This window comes from Tursiops truncatus, chromosome 14 (genome assembly GCF_011762595.2).
Source record: "Tursiops truncatus isolate mTurTru1 chromosome 14, mTurTru1.mat.Y, whole genome shotgun sequence".
Classification (NCBI taxonomy): domain Eukaryota; kingdom Metazoa; phylum Chordata; class Mammalia; order Artiodactyla; family Delphinidae; genus Tursiops; species Tursiops truncatus.
This window is the reverse complement of record NC_047047.1, coordinates 68,822,286-68,844,509: the sequence shown is the minus strand read 5'-3', so window position 1 is coordinate 68,844,509 and position 22,224 is coordinate 68,822,286. Positions and strand designations below refer to the sequence as shown.

Sequence of the window (22,224 nt, the reverse complement as noted above, 5' to 3'; positions counted from 1 at the left end):
TCTTTAGTAGTGGCCAAGAGTTCTAACTAACACACACCCAGACCTAGGCGTCTGAAGACAGAAAGAAGTAACTCTGGAGGTCAGGTGCCCAGGCTTGGAGAAAGAAGAGAAATACGGCAGTTGCCATACTGACAAGCAAGGGGACCCCAGCCAAGGGTGAGTTCCAGCCCCCTGGCTGGTCCGTGGAACTCTAGAACCGCCTATCCCAGCCACACAAGTGAGCCCACGGCTAACGGGAGGAATGAGTGGTATTAAAATAGGACCTCAAGGTTAAGGGTTTGGCGATCTGGTTTTATTCCCACCACTCTGCCCTTCTGTTAAGGGTTTGGCGATCTGGTTTTATTCCCACCACTCTGCCCTTCTGTCCCTGGCTTGCACTACTTGTAGAACATGTAGGGTGCCTATCAGTCCTGAGGTGCAGATGCACTAGAGGCACAGAATCAATACAGGCTTTAGAGTCTGGAAGTCCAGCTTCATCACTAACCCTACGTCTTTAGCCAAGTTAGTTAATTTGCCTAAATTTCATCAGTAAACCAGTGACAACCATTCCCACCTGGGAGGATTAAACGACTATGGGTGTGTAAAGTACCTAACAACACCTGGCAAATCCCTCAAGCAGCAGAGCCCTGGAACCCCTTTGGATCTCAGGGCTGGAGCTGACACAGAGGCAGGAGGCCCCTCCAGGAGAAGCGTCAGTGCCACAATGGGCACGCGGCCACGCCCTGTGCGCCAGGCTAACCTCAGTGCTCTCCCAGGAGTCAGGGTCTCGTGTTTGTTTGTTTGTTTTTGGCCGCAGCACGCAGCTTGTGGGATCTTAGTTCCCTGACCAGGGATCGAACCCGGACCCCTGGCAGTGGAAGCGCTGAGTCCTAACAACTGGACTGCCAGGGAATTCCTTGGGCTTCGTGTTTTTTAGCAGCAACTACTTCTCATTTCCTGTAAGACTTCCACGCTACGGGGAGCCGACAACTAGAACCCAGAGGGAGGGAAAGAGGCCCTGGGAAGACAGGATAAGGGGAAGCTAGTCTTGAATTATTTTAATTCAGCACCTACCACGTGCCAGTCATATTGATGTGCCTTACACACATTATTGCCTGTTTTAATCTCTCTTGGCTGATAAACGGAGGAGCAGAAGGGGCACAGCTGTTAAATGATATTGACGGCTCATCTGGACAGGCAGTTCTGAAATCTGCTAATAGCTCAGAATTAACTGGGAGAGGACCGCTAGCTTAGAACACGAACAGCTGCTGCCACGGCTCGGGCACAGACTTCAGACTGGAGCCTGAGCCCTGCCCCCTCCGCCTTGATGCTCGGACGGAGCCCCTTTTATTAAGCAGCCAGTTCTTTTCCCAGGTGCTCATCACTGCAGCTGGGCTCCAAATACTCTTGAACCCCTCTTGGAAAAAACAAGGAAGAGAGAGAAGGGAGAACATAAAAAGAGAAGTAGAAAGAGTCAGAGGGAAGAGAAGGCAGGCCACCAACTCTGTAACGATACTCATTCCTTTATTATCGACTGCGTTAATTAGAACAGGGCTGGAGCCTGCAGGTTGCTGGCAGCACTGAGCTGCAGGTGCATTTCAGCTCAACAGAGAGATCTCATCCTAAGCCAAGAAGACAGAGGGTAATGTTTTATATATATATTTATATATTCCATATGTCCTGTATCGTCATATGTATAGAGTGACAAGAATGGGCCACAGCATTGCTAACTGTTGTCCTAAATGAAGACCATAGCAACAGACACGGAAATTTGGTCCTAATCAAGGCCCTTACTTTGTCAACCAAGAGTTTGATACATCAAAAGGAAAAGAAGAGAGAGAGAGACAGAGAGACTGAGATCCAGCCACCCCGGTGGCCCTGTTCCCAGCATATCTTACACTGAGTGTAGAGTGTCCCCCGTGGAGGTAAACGCACACACAAACACGCACACACATACACACGTACACAAAACTGCAGGCAGGAGCTCCTCCTCTGACCACACCTTGGGCCCAGCCCTCAGACAGGGGGTGAAGAAGCTGGGTATATTGTGCTATAAGACTGTGAGGGTCAAGTGACCAGACAACGCAGAGTCGATGTGTCCAGGTGATGAACGGGGCTAACACGTGCGGCTTCCTCCACAAATGAGAAAGAGGTCAGTGGGAGAGGCTGCTCAGCGCAGGACTGGAGGTCCCTCTGCGCCCAGGCCCCCTGGGAAATTTCTACACACTGGTCTTGTCCCAGCCACAGCCGAAGCTCTGATCTGAATCCTGGGTCTCAAATAATCTCCTGGGCTCTGATGAGAACTGTTATTTCCTTGAAGGACAGAAGCAAGTGGCAACTGAGTGGCCCAGCTACCTGGTCCCGTAGTTACGGCAGCGATGACAGCATCACTGAATTAAACTAAACCATAGCTTGGTCCTTAGAGCAGAACTTGAACTGTGCAAGAAGCTTTCCGTTCCTGACGGAAAGAGAAAAACCAGGTAGTCGGCCCCTACCGCCACCTCCCACGCCCCCAATTTCATGTCAGTTTCATGCCTTTCCCCCAGTGACAAAACTCCTCATGTTCTAGGAACTGGAGACTCCATTATCAGGTCGTTTTGAAATCCCAAACCACATGTTTTCATTCATGATTACCTCTTTACCCTTCCACTAAAATATACAATTAAAAGGTAAGTCAATGAAAATTAATCTCTCTTTTTTTGGTAGAAATTTACTCGAGATACCTGGAGACATACCGGGTTGTCACAAAGGAAAGTGAGGAGTACTTCCCTAGGGACCAATTTGCACAATGCTGAAGAAAGGGTCAGTCTTGTCAACAAAACAGTGCCCAACATACGTGATTCAGAAACAGGGGTAACAGGCAGAGTTGGCAGGTTGCGCCTGGGCCTCCATCTCCTGTGCTCAGTGAGGGGGAAAAGCAACAGATTCTGTGGTACCTTTGTTTAGCCAGAGGGAGAAGGATACTGATCCCTTCCACTGTGAACGGGGATCCAGGCAGCTGCAAGGAAAATGATGAAAGCAGGAAGGAGCAGCATCTCGAAGATGGGGAGCTGGCCTGATTGCTTGTCGGCCAAGGGTAGTTCTCCGAGGGGACAGAAACAAAGGGCCGTCCCTCGATGACTGTCCACATTGTCTCTATTACTGTTCCATTTCTTGAAGGTCCCAAGGAGGCAGCAACCGGTGGGTTCACAGTTCGCATCCACGGGTTGGGAAGGTGGGCAGGAAGCAGAGTTTGGGAAGCCATGAGTTCTTGCCAAAGCTGAAAAGCATGGACCGTGTGGCTGAGGTCACTGGAGTCCTTGAAAAGGAGCCCAAGAAACCGAAAGAGGTTGTTTGCGACCCAGAAAGTGGAGAGCGGTCTCTGTCCGCCGGAAGCACAGGCTCAACACCACCAGGATGGATGTCTCTTGGCCTCGGTGGACACCTAGCATTTTTCTAGTCCCAGAAAGTGCTCAGGAGCTGCTTACCGGCAGTGCAGGAGGAGATGGGAGATTACGGAGCGCGCTCGGGTAGAAAAAGCACTCTCTTCTCAGGCCCCGCCGCCCTCCCTTCTGGGGGCAACTGACAGGGAGGAGCATGAGGTCTGATTGGGGCGGGGGTCTAAAGTCAGGAGACGAGGAGGCTGTGCGGCGACCATGGCAAGCTCAGGCGAGGGCACCTCTCCCACAAGAACTAAGCTCCACGAATAAATAACATTAATTAAATAAAGGAGGCTGAGAGCCAGCAGAGGCACGGTCTGCCAGATTCTCGCCCCGCACACATATGCACATGCGCACACACACGCACGCACGCACGCACGCACACCGAGCGTCAGGCGAGATGATCCAGGGTTGGCTGCCCCGTCCCTGGGGTCTGGGGGATGGGCAGCCCGACTGAAGGTTGTCACTCGTGGTCTAGCGCTGTCGTGGGGAGCAGAGCAGCGGAGGCCAGCGAGGCGTGTGCAATGGAAGGTGGAGGCCGCTGAGGACTCTGGCACCTGCAGGGGAAGGGGATGAGGTGGGCGAGAGGGGAGGGTGGGGAAGTGCAGGAAACAGAAAAGTGAGGAGTTTTCTTTCCCTCATCCTCTCGCTATAGGAAGTTGGCTCCCACAGCCCCAGTTTTCACTCTCCCTTCATGCCCTTTGGGTACAACCCAAGCCCTCCTCAGCCTCAACCAGCCCATGGGGTTACCATGCCTTCTAAGTCTACTGCCCACTCTGACCGTGATGGTACTGACCAGGATCTGGACTTTCGGACTTTAGATGTGGAAGGCCTTTCCAGAAAGCTGTCCAACCGCATGAGTCTCTCCATGTGTAATGCACGGGGGTCTTGTTCTTGATCATGAGAGAATTCCATCTCAAAGACCGCTGGAGGGGACACATCCAACTCCAGAAACATGATGTTCTCGGCCTGTGGTGGGAATATCAGGCCAGACGTGAGCACTGGCCCTGATGCCTGCATCTTCTGGGCACTTGGGAAATAACGGGAGTAGCAAGGGTGATGAGGCAGGTAGAGGAAGCAGAGGTTGTGAGCATCACCTCCCTTGGGCGCTCTCTCCCCTCCCCCTTCTACTTCCCAGCTTCTTACCCTATACCTGGGGTGTGACCCCATTGCCATGGCAACCCGAGCATACTGGCTGATAGGCCTCTTGTAGCCCACTGCAGATGTTGGCCGCTTCTTCATTTGGCTGTTACTGCTGTAGGGAAGAGGCTATATTTAAATCTATTTCCTCCGAACACAAAGGGAAAATGATATCATGATGGGTTAAGCACCATTCAGGTAGTCAGTAGGCCCTGCACACTGCAGGTTCTGGAATTTTCTTTTCTTTGCTCTAATACAACCTGACAACTCAAAATAGTATAACACAAGGAGACACATATTTCTCCACTCTTGTTGCTTCAATTATTTTCCACAGTGAAAAGGTTTGACTAAAGGCTGGAAAAAAGAAAGGAAATCCAATCTTATTTTTAGCTGTCAGACTCGTAGACTGACTTCACACACTATATAAGACCATCAATTAGTGGTTCTGCTTTTCATTTTCCTTCATAGGATTTAACACAATAAAATGATTAGAAACTCAGGCTTGAACTGCAGGTGTTCCAAACTAGCCAAAACAATCTTGAAAAATAACAAAAGTAGAGGATTCACATTTCCCAGTTTCAAAACTTATTTCAAAGCTATAGTAACCAAGGCTGTGTGATACTGGCAGAAGGACCGACCTATGGACCAATGGAATAGAATTGAGAATCCAGAAATAAATCCTCATATGGGGTGGGCCAAAAAGTTGGTTCAGGTTTTTCCATAAGATGTTACTGAAAAAGCCGAACGAACTCTTTGGCCAGCCCAATATTTTCAGTCAATTGATTCTCTATAAGGGTACCAAGACCATTCAACAGGGAGTGAACAGTCTCTTCAGCAAATGCTACAGGGACAACTGGATATCCACACACAAGAAAATGAAGTTGGACCCTTCCCTTGTACCATATATAAAAAACTAACTCAAAATTAATCATAGACTTAAATGTAGGAGCTAAAACTATAAAACTCTTAGAATAAAACAAAGGAGTAAATCTTCATGACCTTAGATTAGGCAATGGTTTCTTAGATATGACATCAAAAGCCCAAGCAACCAAAGAAAAAATAAATAGGACTTCATTGAAAACTAAAAATTTCTGTGCTTCAAGGGACATCATAAAAAAAGTGAAATAACAATCTTCAAAATGGGAGAAATTACTTGCAACTCATAAATGTGATAAAGGACTTATATCTAGAATATATAAGTAACATTTACAAATCAAGAATAAAAAGACAAATAACCCTGTTTAAAAATGGACAAAAGATCTGGGTAGCCATTTCTCCAAAGAAAATATACAAATGGCCAATAAGCACAAGAAAAGCTCAACATTATTAGTCATTATGGAAATGTGAATCAAAACCATAATGAGATACCACTTCACAGCCACTAGGATGACTATAATCAAAGAAGACAGAAAAGAGCACATGTTGGTGAAGATATAGAGAAATGGGAAACTTCATGCATTGTTGGTGGGAATATAAAATGATGCAGTCACTTTGGAAACAGTTTGGTAGTTTTTCAAAAAGTTAAACATAGAGTTGCCATATGACCTAGTACTTCCACTACTAGATACATATAATCAAGAGAATTGAAATCATGCTCACGCAAAAACTTGTATATAAATGTTCATAGAAGCATTATTCATAATAGCCAGAAAGTAGAAATAACCCCAATGACCATTGACTTATGAATAAATAAACAAAATGTGGAATATCATAGAATGGAATATTATTTGGCAACAAAAAGGAATGAAGGACTGATGCATGCTACAAGGTGGATGAAACTTGAAAACATTTTGCCAAGTGAAAGAAGGCAGACACCAAAGACCACATGTGATATGATTCCATTTATATCAAGTATCTGGAATAGGCAAGTCCATAGTGACAGAAAGTAGATTGGTGGTTTCCTAGGGATGGGGGACACTGGGGAGAATGAGAAGTGACAGCTAATGGGTTTGGGGTTTCTTTCTGGAGTGATGAAAATGTTCTGGAATTAGATAGTGGTAATGTTATACAACTCTGTGAATATACTAAAATCCACTGAATTATACCCTTTAAAATGGTGAATTTTATGATATGTGAATTACATCTCAATAAAGGTATCATTTATAAAACATACAAAACTCAGGCTTGGCTTTTTTTGTTTGATTTTTTGGCCGTGTATCGTGGTCTGCAGGATCTCAGTTCCCCAACCAGGGACTGAGTGCTGAAGGCACTGAACCCTAACCACTAGACCACCAGGGAACTCCCAGGCTTGGCTTTTAAAAAGTGCATATTCTTTGACCCAAATTCCCAGTCCTAGGAATTTCCCTAAGGAAATAATCAGAGATAGGGACAATTTATAAGCAGAGATGTTTGCTGCAATATTATTTACAAATGCAAACAATTAGAAACAACCCAAATGTGCACCAATAGGGACCAGTTTATTATTCAGCCAGGTGAAGGAATAGTATGTAGTCATTTCAATTGTCTTATGGCTCTGTGTAGACATGAAAAGGTTTCCACAACATAGTAAATAAAAAAGCAGATAAAAAGATGACATTTTTTTGTTTTGTTTTTATAGGAGTGTGTGTACGTGCGTGGATGCTTAGAAAAAAGTCTGGATATTCAACAAAATGTTAACAATGATTGTCTTTGGATCGAGTGATTATGGGTGATTTTTATTACCTTTATGCCTTTCTGCAATATCTAAATTTTTTACAATGTATGGTTGATCTTTTATCTAATAAATTATTTCAAATACTCAGAAAAGCATGGAATATATATCTGTTCGCCTATCATCCAGCATTGTCAAATCTTAACATTTTATTATACTTAACACCAAATCTTTAAGAAATAAAATGTAGACACAGTTTTTAAGACTCCATCACTTTCCTTCCCCAGAATTAATCACTCTCTTGAGTTTCGTGCTTATCAATGTCAGGCATATTTTTATAATTATTTATATATGTGGCTATTCATAAACAATATATATGGTATCTGTATGCCTACTTCTTAGTTTTATACTGTATGGTATACATACTATATTGTTTTGTGCCCAACAAACATGGCTTTTATATTTATCCATGCTGCTCTAGATTAGATGATTAAAGTTTAACTATATTGACTATCTTAAGGTTTCAATATAGCATTTTATATATGTTATATATATATATGTTTTTTTATATATTCTCTTGTTGATAGACATCTAGGTCAATTCCTTTTTCTCTCTCCTTTTCTATTTAACACAGTGCTGTTGTGAAGAGTTCTGTGTAGGTATCTTGAAGTACATATTCAAGTTTCCCTGGGGTATATACCCAGGAATGGAATGGTTCCGATGTGCATTTTCTGCTTTACCAAATTGCCAAATGGCTTTTCAAAGTGGCTATATACCACGAGAAAGTTCCCATTGCTCTATATCCTGGCCAACTCATGGTATGTTAAGACTTTTTACTCTCAGCAACTTAATGAGTGTGAGGTATTGTATTATTCAAAACAAAGATAGGAAAGAAAACAAGTTATTTCCACTAAAAAACATAATACAGGGTTTGGAGTGAGGTAGATCTGAGTTTGAATGTTGGCTCTACCCCTTACAACTTTGTTACCTTGGGAAGCGGCTTAGTATCTCTGAGCCTCAGATATCTCATCGCGATCCTACAGAACTGCTGAGATTAAACAAGATAAGCACTTAGCACAGTACACCGCAAGGGCTCAACACGTGGCAGCTGTGATGATTATTAATTCTCAATTCCACTTGCTAATTTCAAACAGGGATACAGATGAGCAACGAAAAAAGCCAAAAGGCAGACAGAAAACAGAAGAGAAGAAACAGGCTGAGTAATTCAGAGATAGGACACTCTGTCCTTGAATAGGAGAACAAGCCGTGCAGGCGCCGACGGAACAATGCCCGCCTTCTGCCACAGAGAGTAACAAGAACCACATTCCCAGGGTTTTTTTTTTACCAAGTGTATATAAAAGAGTGCGGATCCCACTTAGGGTCCCTGCCGACCCCTCTTCATAGATGAAAACAAGGCAGACGAGGCTGTGGAAGCCCCAGCTGGTGCTGCTGCTATGGCCCCTCTGGAAGGTGGGCGGGCTGTGCATGTGGAGAGTGGCAGCACCGGGGGAGGGGAGCGGGAAAATCAGTAAAATAACAACTTATCATTTATAAGGTGCATCTGTGCATCCCATTTGAACTTTACAACCTCCTGAGGTGCAGGCAGGGCAGACAAGGAGAGGAGGCTCAGAAAAGCAAAAGCGCCTTTGTGTCCAAGATCGTACAATTAGGAAGAGACTCGGAATGGATTCTTCCCAAATACTCTTTTTAGGATGCCACGCTGCCTTTCAGGAGAGCACACAGAACAGCCTGGGCCTGAGCGTGCCTTGAAGGCTGCAGGCTCTGGGAACAGCACAGGGGGACAGGGCTGGGTGAGCAGAGCAGTGGATCAGGGCGAATTGGCAGCCTGACCCAATAAAGATGCCAGGGCTATTCTGGGTGGCAGGTGGGAAGCAGGGGGTGGGGGAGGGGAGTCTGTAATTGGGACACCAAGCTTCCCATCTACTCTCTCCTCTGCCTCAGGCCTACTTTCCATGATTGATCCGTCTGTAGTAAGCAGGTTGTGGCTGACAGCCTAGAGTGGAGGCCTGGCTCTGCAAGTATCCATCCCTCTTGAAAGAAACCCACAACAGCTATCCTGTGCGTCGTAGATCCCCAGAGTTCTCTTATGACCCTCCCTCCACATGGCTTCTATCACGAGATTATATAGATTTTCCTCTTAATATTAAAAAGTTCTCTCTCAGTCCCATCTCACAGGCTGACCCCAATCTCATTACCAGCTCTGTCTGCTCACCACCTTTCCCCCCTCCTGTTCTGAAACCCGGCAGCCAGCATCATAGGGTGTGTTTTCCTTCTCGGTCCTTTACAAGCACCTGACACAGCAAATCTGACTTTTCTCCATGATTGGATCCCTCCTTCCCTGCAGGTGAGCTGTCCACCTTGTAGCATCCCCCCTGCGTGTCTGAAATCCCACTCTTCTTCCCAGTTCCCCTTCACACGGCACACAGCCTGCCCGGGCAGGCAAAAACTTCTCCCTGTTTCAGATTCTTTTTCAGCTGTCACAGGCCTGTGAATGAATCTAGGGACTCAACTCAGAGCTGAGCATGTTCTGACTGAGGTAAACTTTGCCTCTGTAAGGAAACCAGTTTAACTTTCTATGCTGATTCTATTTAGAGCAAGGAATGCTCTGCTCTCTCTCTCTCTAAATTTGGAGGCAGCCTGATTTAAAGATCAAAATCTAGAACGAAAGCAACAAACCAAACTGTCCTTCTATGGCACTTGTAAGGCATGATGGCAAACTGGTTTCTCTGGAGTGCCCACAATTATCATACTGGCTCACTGGTACTATTTTTTTTTTTTTTTTTACTGGTGCTATTGCAGCCATTTATGGATCATCTTCTCTGTGCCAGGTACTGGCCTGGAACACCCTCCACCCCACCTCCAACACGCACCACACACACTATCTCACTTCAATCTTGATAATCCCGCAGGGATTTTTTTTTTTTTTATCCCAACTTTTATCTGAACTTGGGTTCAGAGAGGTTAAAAAAAAACCTTCTCAAGGCAGAGCAGGGACTAGAATTCAGAACGTTCTAAATCCAAAATCCAGTCTCTTTCTACTGCACCACGATACTTTGAAAAGAGTCTAGGATAGCAGGGATTGCAAAAGGCAAGTGGCTAAAGTTACCAATAGAATTTTGTGAACTGTAAACCATGGGCTACAGACATTGCCAAATATACAACCCTTAGAAGACAGTTTTGTATAAACACAATTAAAAATAAGGTCCATGATGAGTAACCAAAAATAAAAGGTCATATTTGTAAAATAGTTATGGTTAGAGCTGGCTGCAGAAATGTGTTTTGCAAAGTAACTTTAACACAAAATTGTTTGTGATTGTGGAAGGGACCTCACCTGAAGTTATTGTGCATCAACTAGCAGTGGCCTAGAGGTAGTGGAGAAAAAAGAAAAAGGGATAGACGTCCAGAATAAGTTGATTCAGAGTGTGTTTCAAGAGCTCCCCGACAATAACTCCTTGTTTTAAAGAGAGGCCCAGGGAAGAGTGTGGGGGGTAAATGCTTGCAGCTAGTGGAAGAGGGGAAACGTTTTTCCAACAAAACCTTTCTAAAGGGACGGTATGACTTTAGGTAATTTCTTTCCAACAATGCTTTTTTCCTCTCCTTTTGAGCAGCCTTCCGTGTTCTAATCCCCAACACACCACAGGCCAAACGGAAGCAAAATATTCCACACTTGAATTGAGCAAATGGGACAATGCCTTGATTAGTTAAATATGCTTTGGGAAGAAAGAGGTTTTTCAGCCCTGATTAAGTTATGTTGCAAACAGTGGGACCCAATCCTCCCAGAGAGGCAGCTTGTTCTACAGTCTCAGTCCACAGGGCTCCCCGAAATGCGGGAAGCTGCGTCCAAGGACCTGCCCACCCTCAGCCTTCCGCTATGAAAGGAGGGGCTTGGGGCAAAAGATCTCAGAGATCCAGGCCAGTGATTCTTACACCGTGATGCTACCCTGGGGCTCTCTGTTGCTGAGTCACTATCATGCTTGGGAATTCCAATTAGGAGGGAATTGTTTTTACTTTATTTTAACCACCAACTGCTGCTATACAAAAGTAATTTTAAAAAAAATGAATTTATTGAGGTTGAATTTATTTAAAAATGAATTTATTGAGCTGTCAGAGCTTGAGGATTTTTGGCTGCACCGTGCGGCATGTGGGATCTTAGTTCCCACACCAGGGATCAAACCCGTGCCCTCTGCAGTGGAAGCCTGGAGTCTTAACCACTGAACCGCCAGGGAAGTCCCAGTAGAAAGTAATTTTAAAAATTTGTTTTGTATAAAAACTTCCTAGATCTATTATTACTTTTCTTTTCTTTTTTTTTGTAATTTATTTATTTATTTATCTATCTTTGGCTGTGTTGGGTCTTCGTTGCTGCGTGTGGGCTTTCTCTAGTTGTGGCAAGCGGGGGCTACTCTTCTTTGTAGTACGTGGGCTTCTCATTGTGGTGGCTCCTCTTGTTGCGGAGCACGGGCTCTAGGCGAGCGGGCTTCAGTAGTTGTGGCATACGGACTCAGTACTTGTGGCTCACGGGCTCTAGAGCACAGGCTCAGTAGTTGTGGTGCACGGGCTTAGTTGTTCCACGGCATGTGGGATCTTCCCAGACCAGGGCTCAAACTCGTGTCCTCTGCATTGGCAGGTGGATTCTTAACCACTGCACCATCTGGGATGCCCTATTATTACTTTTCTTTAGTATTTTTGTGATTTTTTTTTAAGTTCTGAGATAAATATTATTTATTGCAGTTATCAGACAATGGACAAGTGACATTAGAAAAAAGAAAATAATCTGTAGTAGTAATTCAGAATAGCATGTATTTGACTACCTGGTATTTATTAATGTCTTTTTGAAGTAATTTATTTATTGGAATTTTTCTTAAAGAAATTTATAATACCTGTTTATATCAACCGTATTTAAGTACAGTGGAGAACACTGGGATGTCACAATTGCCTTAATACATTTTACCCTTACCCAGATATATTTTGATATTTTCTACACAAAATATATATTCTCTGTATTCTGAGGAGGTAAATATATATTCTGTATAAAACAGCATGTTTAAGTTGTGAATATACTTAACCATAATTTTGAAAAAGCTTGTAAATGTATTTATATCCTTACAATTTTAATATAAAATTTTAAGGGAACACAGTCTATCTGGGATCCAGTTAGAAGCACTGCTAATAGAGATGTACAAATGCAGGCTGGGGAGCAACTGTGTGCAGATTTAAGTCAAAGGGGTATGTATGTCGAGACCAGTTCTTCCCAAAGAGTTATGGGACACTATAGCGTAAGCTAAAGCCCACTGCCTGCTTTGAGCCTGTTTTTTTTTTGTTTGTTTGGTTTTTTGCTTGTTTATTTGTTTCTTTGTTGTTTTGGCCTCCTCATGGCATGCGGGATCTTAATTCCCTGACTAGGAATGAAACCCGTGCTCCCTGCAGTGGAAGTGTGGAGTCCCAACCACTGGACCGCCAGGGAATTCCCCACAAGCAGATTTTGAGGAAAGAGCTGAATTCTTAGGCTTCCTAATGGCAAAGAAAACACTGAATCTTTCTCTCTTTGCATTACTTTCCAAGAGCAAGAAGGATGGTGGGGGGAATCAGAAGAGAAGGGAAAGGTGGGAAAAGAACATCACAGGCAACTCCCTCCGCCCAGAAAGGTTCTGGTTCTGAGGCCTAGAAAAGAACATGTAAAGAGCACAAATTCTCCTTTAAAGCAAAGAGAGGGATAAGAGGCTAGGAAAGGCAATAGCTCAACAGTAAGCAAAGATACCAATCTATATTTTGGAGGACTTCTTTCTTTTTAAAAGTTGTTACTGGGCTTCCCTGGTGGCGCAGTGGTTGAGAGTACGCCTGCCGATGCAGGGGACACGGGTTCGTGCCCCGGTCTGGGAAGATCCCACATGCAGCGGAGCGGCTGGGCCCGTGAGCCATGGCTGCTGAGCCTGCGCGTCCGGAGCCTGTGCTCCGCAACGGGAGAGGCCACAACAGTAAGAGGCCTGCATACCGCAAAAAAAAAAAGAAAAAAAAAAAGGTGTTACTGGTATCTACTCTAAAAATTATTTAACATGTGCTGTTTTAAGATAGCTGTTTTATTTTTAAAAATCTGTGAATGGTTTTTCAGTGTATGCAAACCATTTTATTTTTGCAAAAAAAAAAAGAGAAAGAAGTTATTTAAAAGGTTTTTTAATTTAAAAGTTATTCGAGTAAAAGGAAGAAAGTAAACTTAAAAAAAACCAGAACAAAGAATGGAGATTCCTAACCATTAAGCAGAAAGCTTATCTTAGCTTCAGGCAAAGCACCCACCATGCTTTGGAGTCTGGATTCTGTGCTTAGGTGGTCAAGTAAAAACTGCAGGGACAACGTTTTGAGAAATGAGTAAACTCCTCTGAAGCATGAAATTTTCAAAACTCAAATCAAGATCCATTCTCAGTTCCAGATTAAAGGAGATGGAACAGGCATGACAATTAAATGCAATGCACCATCGCAGGTGAGCCGGTGGGGGAATTGCTGTAAAGGACATTATTGAGGTAACAGAATTTCCTGAATTTGATCACTGTACTGTGGTTATGTAAGAGAATGTCCTCACTCTTAGGAAATATGGGTAAAGGGTTGACTGTCTGCAATTTAATTTCAAATGGTTGACGGGAGGGGATTAATAAAGCAAGATGTGGCAAGATGCTAACAACCGGGGAGTTTGGGTGAAGGGCATATGGGAATTCTTTGTACTATTCTTGCTTTTCAAAATTAAAAATTTTTTAAAAACACACGCCTTCTCAGAGCGTCTCTCATCCCATCTCTATCCAATGTAAAGGAATTCCTCCACCTACAAACTTTAAACTCAAGAACTCTGTAAGCACAAAATAACTCTACGAAGCAGAAGCCTCCCCAGCATCTTCCTCCAGCAGATGGTGCTGGAGTGGTAGTTTTTGAACCTAGCTTCCTGTAGAATCAGCTGGAAGCCTTGAAAACAATTTTTCTTAAGCCCTGGGATCCATGGAAGACCCTTTAAATCAGACTCTGGAGCCCAGCTCACAGGTGATTCTAGTTGCAGCCAGGGTGGAGAACTTCTGCATTAGATGACGTACTACTGCAGGCCTCCACTTAGATTGGAAAGGTGGATTTAAATCCAAACTGATGCCATTGAAAAGTCCTTTACTCAAGAACTTGCCACTTACAAACTTGTGTAGTGTTGCCTTGCGTAGGATCAGCCCTTCAGAAAGTAGACAAATTAAGTAGGCGTCTGTTGTTCCAGTGAGAAGCTGTAGACCTCTACAGCTAGCTTCCCACCCCAGCTTTGGGGAGACTCCTGCCCTATCTTGGCGTTAATATTCCTGGGATAGATAGAGCAAAGAATCTCTAGGGAAGTGCATTGGTGTCAGGCCTCCTGAACACCTCTGTACACAGATTGTCAATGAAGGGACAGTGGTCCAGCTGGGTGAGCTAGTCACTCTGCTGGGTTTGAATATCCAGTCTTGTTCTTCATGGCCACCAGCAGAGGGAAAGGCACACCCAGAGCTAAATGCACTTAGCTCTGTTACCTAAGAGCTAGGATGTGGAAACAGGTGGAAATGCTGAATCACCCAGCTGAGTGAGGCTACAAGGACCTCACATCTCTATCATTTCTTGATCTGATTACTTTTCTGTATTCCCCACTGGACTGTGAGCTCTGACTGTGTCTGATTTACCTCCCATCTGCAGAGTCTCCTACAGTGTCCAACACATAGTTAGTGCTTGGCAATATTATCTGTTGTTGCTGTTTTTGGCATCTGACAAATGAATACTCACCAGACTGGCCAAATGTTAGCCAGCTAGTATTTTCTGCATCCCAGACCAATGAGACACTGTACTTGACACTCCTTCCTTCATGGAGACCCCAACATTAGGTCCTGGGAAACCCATCTTCCATCTGCATCCTTCCCAGCCCTCCCCAATCCACTAAAACGTCCGTCTCCCCCAGGCCCCTGGCCACCCCGGGCCTGGGGCGAGCTGGCAAGTCCCTAGGCCCAGACAGCTGGTGAAGGACTCACCCTCCACCGGGCATGAGGGGCTGGAACTTCCATTGCTCCTCCTCGCAGTCCAGGAAAAGCCGGTTCATGATCTTGTTCTTCTCCTCAGGGGGGATGAAGTTCTCGATGATTAGGTACCTGGGAGGAGGAATGAGGTAGACAGGGGATCACGTGAGACCGCACAGTGTATATGAAGGTTGAAGGATGAGAAAAAAGAAGCAAAGAGGCAGAGGGAACAGAGAAGGTGGAAAAACCAAAAAGTCGGGGGGAGGGAATCCCTAGAGAAATAATAGAGCTTGCAAATCGCAGTTTCTAATGCAAAAATTATAGACTCAGGGCCTTAGGAGTTACTTCTGGGCAGCACCCGGCATGCTCTTTGCGGAGTGCATCAAATGCAGGCCGAGGAGAGGAAGGAGGAAACAGGAGGTAGAGGAAACTCCAATGGGCCCCTCCCCCATCCCTCAGACACATTCTGTTCCTAAGGTACATGGACATGGGTGAGGAGACAGTTGGAATGAAGCCTTCAGGAAAGAGAGGAGCCTGTCAAGGAGAGGCCCAGGGCCTGAGGGATGGCTGTGAGAGCCCCAGATGGAAAGAGGAGGGGCCCTACTTGAGCTTGAGCTCCCGGGTCTGCTCATTCTGTGCCTCTTCCAGGTCCTGCCGCACGCGGATGTACTCATCGTGCTGGTCCTGGATCTCCGCCTTCACCGCCTGCAGCTTGGCGTAGAGCTGGGTGGGGACAGGTGCAGCTCAGAGGCTGTGCAGTGTGGCAACCAATGTGGCTCCGCTCCGCTCACCCAGCCTGGGTCCCGACGGCTGCAGGCTCAGGGTCCACCAGCTCGGTCCAGGATGAGCCCAGGGCCCACCTCTGAAGCTCCCTCCTGCCCCACCATCCATCGGAATGGGTTATTCTAAAGGCTGCCCTGTCCCTCCCACACTGTGGCCTGTTAACCTGCTCTCTCAGCTGCTGTCCACATCGTGCAATGTTCAAATCTGAAGGGACCCGAGGGACCTTCTGGTCCAACACCCCCTTTTATAGGTGAGGAAACTCAGGCACAGACTTGCTCAAGGTTATACAACGAGATAACAGAAGAGCCGGAATCAGGACGCGAGTATCAGGACTGCCATCCAGGGCTCAGGGAAGGAAGGGAGCCTCAGCCAGTTTGCAAGGTGACCCATCCTACTCCTGCCTCTCCAGCGGCTCTCGAAAGTAGGGGTGTGGGGCTTCCCTGGTGGCGCAGTGGTTGAGAGTCCGCCTGCCGATGCAGGGGACACGGGTTTGTGCCCCGGTCCGCGAAGATCCCACATGCTGCGGAGCGGCTGGGCCCGTGAGCCATGGCCGCTGAGCCTAAGCGTCTGGAGCCTGTGCTCCGCAACGGGAGAGGCCACAACAGTGAGAGGCTCGCGTACCGCAAAAAAAAAAAAAAAGTAGGGGTGTGGAGGGCAGCTCCAACCTTCCTGTCCCACTCCTAACCCACTGAAAGCTGTGTCCCTGGAAACTGCCACTGGAGCTGGGCCTCTGCCTGGCCTGCTCTGGGGCAGACACCTCAGCAATCTAAGGGCTCTCCAGGTTCTTCCCAGAATCCAGACTGGAATTTGCCGCTTCCTGCCCTAGGCCCTCAGCTTATGCACATGCCTTTCCCTGGCCATGGACTTTGCAGGGTCCTGGCAGCCAACATTCTCATCCCTGGAGAGCCCTGTGCTCCCTCTCTGAGCGCTCCCAGGCTCGAGTCTCCTCAGGTTTCCCCACCACTCCCCTGGCCTGCTCTGTGCCTGGTTATCCAAACTGTGACTCACTGGTGACACCAGAGTAAAGGGGGAAGTTACCCAGGACCACGAGGATGGCAACCCTGCAGAGTGGAAGTAAAAGTGTTCCCAGCCTGTCCGGCCCCTCCTGGCCCAGGAGGAAAGGCTCTATCCCACCCCACCCAGACCCCTGCCTCCCCCTGCTCCTCACCCAGCACCCAGGCAGTGTAACTCAGGGGGTCAGCAGTCCAAGCAAAGTGGGGAGGGGTCGCTAAAGCACACGCCCCTTGGGCAGGTGACGTCTCGGGCAGAGGCTGCCAGGCCCTTACACACCCTGACCCAGTTCTGTGTGGCATCTCACCTTCTTGAGTTTCTTGGTTTTGACCTCCACCTCCTGCTGCAGGGACGTGTAGGTGCCCCGGAGCTCCATGGTCTCCTCGTCTCGGAGCATCATCTCCTGCTGCATTTCCCGTTCGCGGCGTTTCTAGGCCAAGGCAGGGCACAGGACTCAGCGGAGCAGAATGTACCGGGGAGCTCTGCCTACCATGGAACCTGGCTTCGTCATGACCGTGGGCGCCAGGAGGCAGCAGGGAGCACCCCGTGGTCCACATCGATTGCTCCCACCCCAGCCTCAATGGAGCCTCTCTGAACCTTCTCAGCTCATACGGCCACGCTTTTGCCAAGGCACTGCCCCCCACAGAAGGAGACCTCAGCCCTAACAGCTGGGGCATTCCAGGGGTGTCAACCCCGTATACCGATGTCCAGATACTGGCTTTCCAGCTGCCTCAGCCTCTCCCATGTAGTATCACAATTGATTGGTAAGACCAACAAACTGTGGTTCTTGATGATTTAGGACACAGTCCTGCAGTTGGCAAAGAACTCACACCTTTGTGGAAGGCCCAGGAATGAGTACCTGGTGCCTTACGGAGGCTGTCCTCATGGAGAGCCACCACCTGGGCAGTGGACCCACGGGATGCAGGGCAGCATACCTTAGGTTCTCAGCACTGTAACTCCAGGGATCCTGAGCCCATGACGGCTCACTGCCCTAAGCACCCCCGTGCGACCTCAAGGCTATGTGCCCCCTCCCACCCAACCCAGGGACCTGAAGACCCCTGCCCTACCTGCTCGGCAATCTCCTGCCTCTTCAGTTCCAGCATCTTCTGCTGTTCATTGGTGTGATCCATGATGTTCCTGCCCCCGATGAGCAGCTTGCTCTCCATGGCCTGCGGACACAGAGGGGTGAAGAGATGGGCTTTGGGGCTTTTCAAAGGGCCACAGCAGCCCCAGCTTGAGAGGTCTGGCTTCTCTGTTTTGTGGTCCTTCCAGGAGGGGACAGAAGATGTGTCCCAGAAGGAGCCTCATGACCCTCAGTAAGAGTGAAGTTTTCCCCTCCAGCCTCCTGGGCCCCAGCACAAGGCTCCCATTCTCAGCAGGACCATTAGGTGAGACAGAGAGGGAATCCCTCAGAGAATACAGGGCACCTGCTCTGTTTGCTTTGGATATGGAAGCTTTGCTTTTGATATACGGAAGGCCGGTTCACCACGCTTGGGAAGGGAGTGCGGTGGCAATCTAATCCTGGCAACAGGACCCAGCTGCTGTTAGGAGGCGGGGAGACACCGGATACAGTCACTGGGCAGCCCAGCCCTTTAGGTAACTGGCTCCTGACTCAGGAAGGGGGTTCTCACACAGGCAGCAGGAAAGGCTCTAATCTTCAGCTGGAAAACAGAAGAAAAGCCAAAGGGAGAAGACTCTGCAGCACTAAGGGGCACATGGGGCCCCAGAAGCAGCATGAGCTTTGGAGATGGCCAGTCTCACCTACTCCCAACATGTGCTCTGTGCTCCAGCTTTGCCAAAAGCTTGGGCTGTACCCACCAACTGCAAGGTCTCGGCCGAGTTATCTGTCACCTCTCACGTCCATAACCCTGGAGCCGCCTCTGCTCCGGGAAGGAAAGCCACAGCAAACATCTGCTGAGTGCTACTGCTACCTGCCAGGTGTCTCCATCCTCACCCCCAGAGAGACCCCAGGCAACAAGTAAAGAAACTGAGAGGAACTAGCCTCAGGCCATGCAGCTAGTTGACAGGGGTGAGATCTGAGCTCCACGCCAGTCTCCCCACTGAGCCCCTGCGCTGTGTGCAGCAACCCCAGCCCGACCCGGCACTTGGCACAGACATTCCATAGGTGATGGTTGAATCTGAAGCTTAAATAATAAAGGAGTAGGGGAAACTGTTTAAGTTGTGACTACATTAAAATGCATTTTCAGGGACTTCCCTGGTGGCGCAGTGGTTAAGAATCCACCTCCCAACGCAGGGGACACAGGTTCGAGCCCTGGTCAGAGAGGATCCAACAGGCCGCAGAGCAGCTAAGCCAGTGCACCACAGCTACTGAGCCTGTGCTCTAGAGCACGCAAGCCACAACTACTGAGCCCACGTGCTGCAACCACTGAAGCCCACGTGCCTAGAGCCCGTGCTCCACAAGAGAAGCCACCACAATGAGAAGCCCGCGCACCGCAACGAAGAGTAGCCCCCACTCGCCGCAATTAGAGAAAGCCCGCGCGCAGCAACGAAGACCCAAAGCAGCCAAAAATAAATAAATTAATTAATTTTAAAAAATGCATTTTCATTATTGCTAGTCAGAGGGTGCTGCCCGGGGCATGCCAGCTGTCCACTGATTTCATCCCAGGCCCCCTGGAAGGTTGAAATCACCTTGAGCCACTGACCTGCCTGAGGGCTCTCCAAGCAGGGTGTGCTGGCAGAATAGGGGAGCAGGGGGTCCCTGTACCATCCGTCACGGAGGACAGAGCAGGACAGGGGTCAAAGGTTGCTTTCGTGGGGTCAGAGGTTGGGCTGTGTGAGGGTGACAGAGGACACGGAGTGAAGCAGGGCCAGTCAGAGCCGCCCCACGCAGCCTCAGAGGGAGCTGTTGCCAAGCAAGGCACCCTCCCCATGGCAGCGTAGCCAGGGCTGCACTAGCACCTCCCCCAGGCCCTGCTCCTGGCTACCATCTCACCATCCACCACCTCCACAGCACAGACTCCTTCTCTCTCACGGTCACACTTGTCCACCCTTTGCATGAGTGACTCCTTAAATTGTGTGCCCCAGGCACCTTACCCACCTCACCTGAGTCCCCGCCCTGCAGCTCACTCAGCCCCTTCATCTGGCCAGTCATTAAGTCCCATCAAGTCTGTCTTCTGGGTACAGCTCACCTTCTTCCCTCCTTTTCATCCTCATCACAACGGCTCACTTCACTGTGGTCCCCATGACTCACCTGGATCATTGCCAGGATCTCCCCCCACCTCAGTTTCCCCTTCCAGCCCTCTCCACATGACACCCAAGGGGATCCGCCAACCACACAAGTCTGAACATGCCTCTCCTCTGCTGCAAACTATTGAAAGGGCCTCCATTCCTTGCAGGATGAACCACAAAGTCTGTAGCAGTTACTGGCCCTGTGGGCTGGTCTCACCTACTCCCCACATGTGCTCTGTGCTCTAGCTTTGCCAAAAGAATCCCAGCCCCCTGAGTGGGCTGTGCCTTTTCACAAGACCAGGCTTCTCTCCCTGCTTCACATCCACCTGGAAAATGGCTACTTCCCCTGCGAGACACAGCTTGAGCATCTTGGGAAGTTTTCTCTGATTCCCTCAACTCTGCATATTTCCTCCCTTAGTCCTCCTCAATAGCTAGGACACTTTCCTACTATTTTCCCATATTGTCCCATCATTTGTTTACATCCTGTCTCCTCTGTGTGCTCCTTCAGGTCAGGAATCATGTCTTACTCGGATCTGAGTCTTGGGACTTAGCACAGTGCCTGGCACACAGTAAATGCTCAATATGTTTGATGAACAGAAAGGACTCCTTGGGGTAGCCTCAGAGGGGGGCTTCCAGGTCCTTTCTCTGGGCTCACTCATCTAGAGCAGAACTGGATCTTCACCTCAGCTTCTCCTTCAATTGGTCAACCCACATGCACTGGCTAAGCAGGGTCTGGGCATCTGGGAAGCCTGGCAGGAGGGATGGGCTGGGTGTGAAGAGGGAGGAAGGAGGAAGGCAGCAGCTCTGCTTGTCCACAGAGGAAGCCCCCGACTGCTGCAGGCCATGGATAATTGATCCCTCTAACTGTAATGGCATTTGGGGGGACCTGGTATCTGGCCTGGCCCCCCTTCGAGGACACACTTGCCCGCTCCAGCCCTGAGTCCTCACACTTCCCTTGGCATGTTATGTGGCCCTAGTGTTCTTCACTCTTTGCCACCGAATAGAAAGACACTAGTTCTCAAAATAGGTTGCATATTAGAATCGCCTGGGGAGCTTTTGAAACTCCCAGTGCCAGGCCACATGGCAGGGTTACCTTGGTCCCTTCCCCTCACAAGTGGCGGTGAGAACTCCCAAGCCAGATGCTCTAGAGGAGACTCTAGTAAGGAAGACACAGGGCGACAGCTGATGCCCTGCCTTCTCCTACCTGATGTAAAGACTGGGGATGAGGATGGAGAGAGAAGCACAGGGCAAGGCACCAAGAGAAAGAAAACCATCCTTTTCTTTGCACCTGCTATGTGCCAGGTGTCTCACTCTTACTTCTGCTAATAACCCTTTAGGCATTGAGTCTCAAACTTTGATGTACATTAGAATCACCTGGGGAGCTTTTCAAAGGCTCAGTGCCCAGGCTACATCCCACTGCCAGTTAAACTGGAAATGGAGGGGGCAGGTGGTGAGGTCCAGGCATCGGTGGTTTTCAAAGGTTCCCAGGGGATTCCAGGGTGCAAATTTGGGAATCACTGCTTTAGCAGTCCCCAGAATCAGCATTATCTGAGAACTTGTCAGAAATGCACAATCTCAGGCCCTATGCAGACCTAGTGACTCAGCATCCGAGACCCCCAGGTGACTTGTGCAACGTGTTTTAAGTGGCATACTACTAACACCATCATTTTTCTGCTGAAAGCTCAAAGAGGTTAAGTAATCCATCCAAGGTCACATCACAGCTGTTCAATTTAAATGGAGAATCCAGACCCAGGTCTGCCTGGCTCCAAAGCCCGTGCTCTTCCTACTGCAGACAATGTGTGGTGTGCTTTAGGAAGCAGAACCTGCTAAAAGAAAAGCAACATGTTTCCAGCAAGAGGAAATCATGTCTGACTAATCTCCAAGAGTTCTTTCAGGGACAAAATAGATTATTTCAGTCCACGGGGAAGCCAGTGGCCAGAACTTTAGAGGTTAAAATGCTCCTGGCAAGGTCCCACATCAGAGGTTGCTCAAAGTTACATGGGGGAGGGGGTGAGGAGACAGAGAAACGGGAGGGGGATGAGGGAAAGGAAACAGAAATAAACAGGCACCTCTCTAGGTGGAAAAATGTCCAAAT

The 22,224-nt window shown here is 47.9% G+C and overlaps 1 protein-coding gene across 11 annotated transcripts in view; it reads right to left on the bottom strand.

Moving 5' to 3' along the window:
* Positions 1–1,486: 1,486 nt before the first annotated feature.
* Positions 1,487–22,224, bottom strand: part of KIF3C (kinesin family member 3C) — a 79,004-nt gene continuing 58,266 nt past the window's right edge. For 7 of the 11 annotated variants that reach the window (XM_073791527.1, XM_033838911.2, XM_033838912.2 and 4 more), the window contains 6 exons: positions 18,008–18,109; positions 17,248–17,370; positions 15,751–15,869; positions 15,162–15,278; positions 4,195–4,653; positions 1,487–3,955 (listed from right to left, as the gene is read on the bottom strand). In XM_073791527.1, coding sequence (XP_073647628.1) covers positions 3,862–3,955; positions 4,195–4,653; positions 15,162–15,278; positions 15,751–15,869; positions 17,248–17,370; positions 18,008–18,109 — 1,014 coding nt within the window. In that variant the 3' untranslated portion in view covers positions 1,487–3,861. The remainder of the gene's footprint in view (positions 3,956–4,194; positions 4,654–15,161; positions 15,279–15,750; positions 15,870–17,247; positions 17,371–18,007; positions 18,110–22,224) is intronic. The other 4 variants (XM_033838915.2, XM_033838916.2, XM_033838914.2 and 1 more) reach the window with 4 other exon arrangements.